This window comes from Sinocyclocheilus grahami, unplaced genomic scaffold (assembly GCF_001515645.1).
Source record: "Sinocyclocheilus grahami isolate Dianchi unplaced genomic scaffold, SAMN03320097.WGS_v1.1 scaffold17.1, whole genome shotgun sequence".
NCBI lineage: Eukaryota > Metazoa > Chordata > Actinopteri > Cypriniformes > Cyprinidae > Sinocyclocheilus > Sinocyclocheilus grahami.
The window spans coordinates 4,514,021-4,520,346 of record NW_015505196.1 but is presented as its reverse complement, the minus strand read 5'-3'; the positions used below and the strand labels follow the sequence as shown (position 1 = coordinate 4,520,346).

The 6,326-nt window shown below is 33.5% G+C and overlaps 2 protein-coding genes across 3 annotated transcripts in view; both read right to left on the bottom strand.

Annotated features, from left to right (window-relative positions):
• Nucleotides 1–2,243, bottom strand: part of LOC107552310 (protein app1-like) — a 3,643-nt gene extending 1,400 nt beyond the window's left edge. The window contains exons 1-4 of the mRNA XM_016234172.1: nucleotides 2,190–2,243; nucleotides 2,016–2,063; nucleotides 1,631–1,705; nucleotides 237–290 (exon numbers count right to left, since the gene is read on the bottom strand). Of these exons, the coding sequence (XP_016089658.1) occupies nucleotides 237–290; nucleotides 1,631–1,705; nucleotides 2,016–2,063; nucleotides 2,190–2,243 (231 nt within the window). The remainder of the gene's footprint in view (nucleotides 1–236; nucleotides 291–1,630; nucleotides 1,706–2,015; nucleotides 2,064–2,189) is intronic.
• A 619-nt stretch (nucleotides 2,244–2,862) lies between these two features.
• Nucleotides 2,863–4,836, bottom strand: LOC107551652 (dihydrolipoyllysine-residue succinyltransferase component of 2-oxoglutarate dehydrogenase complex-like). Of its 2 annotated transcripts, none has more exons than XM_016233357.1 (9): nucleotides 4,746–4,836; nucleotides 4,527–4,595; nucleotides 4,370–4,417; nucleotides 4,151–4,198; nucleotides 3,999–4,034; nucleotides 3,841–3,909; nucleotides 3,633–3,723; nucleotides 3,507–3,560; nucleotides 2,863–3,076 (listed from the first exon to the last, which is right to left on the bottom strand). In XM_016233357.1, exons 2-8 carry the CDS (start codon nucleotides 4,578–4,580, stop codon nucleotides 3,538–3,540), a joined length of 369 nt encoding a protein of 122 aa, XP_016088843.1. In that variant the 5' UTR covers nucleotides 4,581–4,595; nucleotides 4,746–4,836; the 3' UTR covers nucleotides 2,863–3,076; nucleotides 3,507–3,537. The 2 variants fall into 2 exon arrangements, with proteins under 2 accessions (XP_016088843.1, XP_016088834.1); XM_016233348.1 differs by having other exon boundaries at nucleotides 3,655–3,723.
• Between the last annotated feature and the right edge of the window lie 1,490 nt (nucleotides 4,837–6,326).

The following is a 6,326-nucleotide window of genomic DNA, read 5'->3' as shown; positions in this document are numbered from 1 at the left end:
AGTATTTGAGGTTTGCGGGTGTGGAGAGAGAGAGAGAGAGAGAGAGAGAGAGAGAGAGAGAGAGAGAGAGAGAGATGCCACAGTGTCAATAATAGTAGCTAGTAACCATGTTCTATTCTTTTCGAATACACACGTTCTATATTGATTCAACTGATTGAGCTGAGTTTATCAAAAAAGGCAATGGTAGATGACAAGTGTTTCGCAAGCTTTCAGAGAGAAAAACTTTACTGACTCACCGATGCGCCAGCTGCTCCTCCTACTGGAGTAGCAGGGAATCGCGGAGGGAAAATCTATTTGATAAAAATTTTAATAAATTAATAATAATAATAATAATACATTTAGGATGATATACAGCACATACACTATAATTTGTTGTTGTTTTTGTTGTTTATTCAGGTAATCTAAAATGTGACTGTCTGTGAAATCGTCTCAGGTTACTTATGTAACCATGGTTCCCTGAGTAGGGAACGAGACACTGCGTCCTCTAGGTTTCCCCATAGCGACCCCTAGAGGACGCAGTTCGAAGTTCCCATGAAAGGGAACGTCTCAGGTTACTTATGTAACCATGGTTCCCTGAGTAGGGAACGAGACACTGCGTCCTCTAGGTTTCCCCATAGCGACCCCTAGAGGACGCAGTTCGAAGTTCCCATGAAAGGGAACGTCTCAGGTTACTTATGTAACCATGGTTCCCTGAGTAGGGAACGAGACACTGCGTCCTCTAGGGGTCGCTATGGGGAAACCTAGAGGATGCAGTTCAAAGTTCCCATGAAAGGGAACCATGGAGGCTAAAGTCTCCAAATCTAATTATGAGATAACAAGCATCAAAGTTTGATTTCAACCATTAGTTTCACTATGATTTTGATCTTTGAGTTGGGTCTTTGCAGCCAGGGCCACAAATGTGCTTCATGTTGTACAATCTTTTTTTTTTTATTATTAATTAATTTCATTTAAAAAATATATTAAAATAAATGATTATTTAACATGACTCAATAAACCTGAATATATTAGGTTACACTAACCTAATAAAAGTATTTTTATGGGTTAAATCAGGTACACTAACCTAATAAAAGCAATACACTACACTATACTTTTTCAAGGTATCTTAAATATGCTTCATGTGGCACCATCTTTATTAAAACAATAAATAAATTAAATTATAAATTAAATTACATTTTTATTTAATATGACTGAATAAACCTGAATACATTAGGTTACAGAAACCTAATAAGTAATTTTAAGGGTTAGGGCAGGTAGAAATTACTACTTCAGGTACCAAAAGGACATATTTACAGCAGAGTTAACTAAAACTAAAACCATAAAACAATTTTCCTATTTTTATTTAGTCCATTATTTCTTATACACTAAAATTGCCTAACTTAATTAAAACTGAAATAAAAATGAATGAAACTATATATATATTTGAAAAAATAAAATAAACAAAAAAAAAACACCACAACAAAATTACTGAAACTTTAACTAAATTAAAAATAAAAACTAATTCAAAATATTATTAAAACTATAGTGGTAATTTAATTATACTAAGCTATCTTTGTTTTACAAAGTATCCTGGTACCACTTTGAATTGTTATATTTAAGGTAATAAAAAAACATAGAAAAAAATAGCCCATACGATTTCCATGCTGATTGGAGCATTCAGACCAGGATGTGGCTGTGCTGGTATTCCCTGGAAGCCACCATTATTCCCCTAAAATACAAATGAAAGGAGTTCAAATTCATTTAAGTGGATACCCAAAAAGAACACGTTTAGTTTGGTTATAAATACAATGTTCAGTACATGTTCTGTAGCAACCTCAGGATAGTCAGTTAAACCCATAAATCATATAAACACATGTCACGGAATAGTATGTCATCATGCAGTGTAATATTACAGAGCTATTTTCATCATGAAACTGGGTGCAATGTGTTGATTATGGTTAAAGCAAAAGATTCCGAAGACTGTTATGCTGTTTATGGATACGGAAAAGTTTACAATGTTCATGTGTGGTTAACCCCACCTGCTTCGAGTTGCCATAATGAGGGAGATAATTGAAAAACGGTGAAAGCTAGACAGAGAGATAAACACATGGGGGAAAAAGGATCAGTTTCAACAGCTGGGCGACCCAGAGACATAAAAACAAGCTTTGAGAACTACAAAGACATTCCTGAGAAAAGGTTCAATGTGTACTTACTGGTGCTGCAGATACTGCACCAGCCAGAAGAAGACACAGGAGAGATGTCCACATGTTTATGGATTCACCAACCTTACACAAACAAAGACGTGAGCTAAGACTGTCGAAACCAATGAAGGAGTGCTAGTGCTGCGTGATAATACAGAAACAGAACCACTAACAGTGCACAAAATGGTCAACCAGCTTTCTCACCTTGGCTGCAGGTAGAGTCACTAGCTCTGAGAGTTGTCATGCTTTTATTTGGTCTCTGGCTTAGCGCTTAGCCAATCCCTCTCAGACTAGACTTTATCATGACCTCACGGATAGAGAAAGATGGTTATTGAGAAAATGACCTGTAGTCAGACATTGTCTATCTGTCTGTCAGCTATTATTATAATGATGATAGTCGAGGGAAGTGCTGATATGACCAGAATGCGTTTTTGAAGCTATATTTTGAAGGTACAAAATATCAGTGCTATCAAAAATAGGAACTGAGTTTGTTTTTTGTGAATGAACTTAGTGGTGTTTAATTGCAACTTAAAAACAACAATGTCAGGTTTGGAAGAGCATTTTTTGGGATGATATTTATTATCAGCCAAACTAGGAATTGTTATTTATTTGTATTAACAGCATAATAACTGTACAACAATAATCATAACAGCACAATAACACACATACACAAGGAGGCAAGGAATTGATTGAACGGTTTATTATAAATCAAGATTTAAAAATATGGTAGCAAAAAAGCGATGATTTTTATGGCTCTCGTGCATCAAGCCACTGAGAAAGCACCATTTGATTGATCATCATTATTTCTAATGCAGGAAAGGGTTTACGCAGTCAATTTGTTAAACACTACAAGCAGCTTCTTTGTCATTCAGGAATTGGTGGTCAGCTTATCTGTTCATCTGTGAGAGAATAAAAAAGAAGGCTTCAGAAATGTGTTGTATTTGTAAATGTGTCTATTCTATTGTTTATGTTAGAATAAAATTAAACAAGAATAATATGTTGCTCAAAGCTGTAATATATTTACTGCAAAAAAAATGTATAGACACAGTTTTTACTCAGAAATTGCAAGTAAATTTCAAAATGAATAATTACAAAGACAGGCAACAACACACTGATTAAACATGAACATTTGAAGTAGAATGGCTGAAATAGTATTTTCTTGAATAACCTCTGGTAATCTTTCTTTTATTTACAAAACAATTTTCTCTATGTAAAATGTAAGTGTTAGTGACCAGTGTATAAAGTTGCATTTTCCATTGAAAAAAACTGTTAAACTGATGGCATTGCAGCATTATGATGGATATATCGGTTAATTATTACTGAACCAACCAGTCTGGTTTAGTCATCATGATCGTCATCATCATCGTCCTTTGGAACAGGGGCCTAAAAAATACAAAAAAATGAGAAATAGCCACATATATATATATATATATGTGAAATTGTAATACATATTACAAATGTTCAGTTTGGACTGTACTGGGGCAGCAGGAACAGCAGGAACAGCAGGGGCAGCTGGAGCAGCTTGAGGAAAGTCGAATGGGTACAGCTAGAAAACAGAGGAAAATGAATTCACTTCTACATAATTGGGAAGAAATTGAGGCATCGTACTGGAGATTCACATTGTGTGTAACAGTAGACAATTAAAAAAGGTGGAAACACATACAACTTCAATGCTTTCTCTGCCTCCGGGCTGGGGAATCTCATGCTTAATGAAGCCACGGACAGGTTGAGCCTGTGGAGAATAAGACAAAATGAGGACTGATTGCATGCTAAACTATATGAATACACTGTGAAAAGAAATTAAAACTATTTGAAACTTACAGGAACTCCAGCTGCAGCCTGCTGAGCTGCCAAGAACTGATATAAAATAAAATAAAATAAAATAAAATAAAATAAAATAAAATATTATATGTCTGAGTAATATATTATTGAGTGATGCTAAAATTAATCTATTTAACAAAGACCACACTTACAATTTCGACTTCAGAAGGTCTAGCTGCAGCGGCAGCCGCAGCAAGAGCCTGTAGATCATTATACACACTTCTTATATAATACAAACTGCAGTATTATCAAATATGACATATATATTACTTTACATGAGCTATATATTCCCATATGCTATGAATCATTTAATTTAGGCTGCCATTTTAAACAAGAAATGTGTATTTATTTCATGTTTGGACCAAACTGACCTGTGGAGCCAGGACCGGTTTGTACTCTAGCTCATAATACATCAATTGCTGTGGGTCAAAAAACAGGACAGCCAAAGCTACAGTAGTATCACATATTCTCTTGTCATAGCTGATTCATGAATAAATATATAACAGACAAATACTGTAGATGATGTACCGGAGCACAGTAGGCCACTCCAATGACAAATGCCAGCAAAAAGAGGGTTCTCATGTTGAATGATAATGTCTGAAATGAAACGTTTTTGTGAACGATATAGTTTCATTGTTCAATATCTTATATGTAGTCATCTACAACAGGATCTAGAACTAGAGCTAGACATTCAACCCCAAACAGCAAAGTTACTGATGACCATTCATTAAATTAATAGTACCTTACCTTTGTTTAAGACTGATGAGCTTGATCAGGGATTGTTGAGGAGGATTTTGTGATACTGCTCTCTAGATCTACCCCTTATATTCGTTTTGAAAACAAAAGGCCCATAACATCAGCATCTCATTGGCTTTGGTGACCAGCCAAGTTCCTTTATAGAGAACAAAAATGCATAAATACATATTTTCTTATCTCGAAGCAAAATTTTGGCTGTGCTTGTGATTTTATTGATTTAATTATATTGAAATCTGGCAAGATACGTTAAAGGTATGTGACAGTGTAGTACAAATAAATCAAACGCAATCCAAAAATACATTTATGACACAGGTGATGAAATCATAATATCTGACAGCACTGTTCTCACTTGTCTAAGCTGTAAAAACCTTCTGCCTGGCTGAGCATTCATAAATAATATATATATAATAAAAACCAAAATAAACAAAACCACTGTACCTAAGCAATGTTTTAAATAATTTTCTATTGAATATAAATGGTTCTTGCAATATTGTGTGAAAAGAAATATATGCAGTACCCACTTTCTTTGAGTTATAATCTGGATTTACATTTTTGGGAAACGTACATTTTTGCAATAATTTGACTTTGCTGCCTTTCATGTAAAGATTTACGAAGTCATTTATGAAGTTTAAAGGTTTTTATGTTAATTTTTTCATGTGTTGCTTAAAACTTTGAACTTTAAATAGTTTATTGGCATTCATCTTGTCATAATTTGTATTTTTGGATACCTTTAGTCTACAATGTACCTCCATACATTGTTTGTACTAATCAGGAACATTTATCAATAAACTGGACCTTGAAAAATTTGTCACAGAATTTAATCAAATGCTTCTATTCATTTTTAAAGTCATTTAACAGTAGATTGTTTCGCTGATCCTCTATAAACAGGTGATTCTGTTATTCTGATGGCATTAATAATCAGGAACGCGCTACACTTTAATTCTATATTTTTCATTCACTCAGCTTCTTTTTCTCTGAGTTAAGTGTTAAGTGTGCACATTTTTCCAGTACTATTAACACCGCTGACACTTGATGACAGTTATACTGTATGCAACACAGAAGGAGCTTCAGGCTGTAATTAACTCAGTATTTAATTACAAGTCAGATATATATGTTGAGGCCCACACACAGTTCACAGTACAAAAGACAGAAACAAAATCTTTTAACATTTAGACTAATCCACACAAAGTCAAAACTTTAGTTCATATCTTTTATGGATTACTGATAAATTACTGTCGTTTGATTTGTATTATTTGTATTTGTTATTTATTTTAATTTTAGTTAAATTATGTCTGAATTTATTATGTCTGTTTAGGTCTTTTATTAAGTTTTAGTTTTATTTCATTTGAGTTATTTTAATACTTCAACAAACTAAATGGAAATGAAATGATATATATATTGAATTTATAAATGTGTATGTATATATACATATGTATGTGTGTATGGTCGTACATACACATATATGTAGTTGTTTTTTTTTTGGTGTTTGGCTTAGTGTTATGTTAGAATCATTATTATACTCTAATACCTTTTGTTCTTTAATATTTTGAATTGTTTTTAGCTTTATTTTTT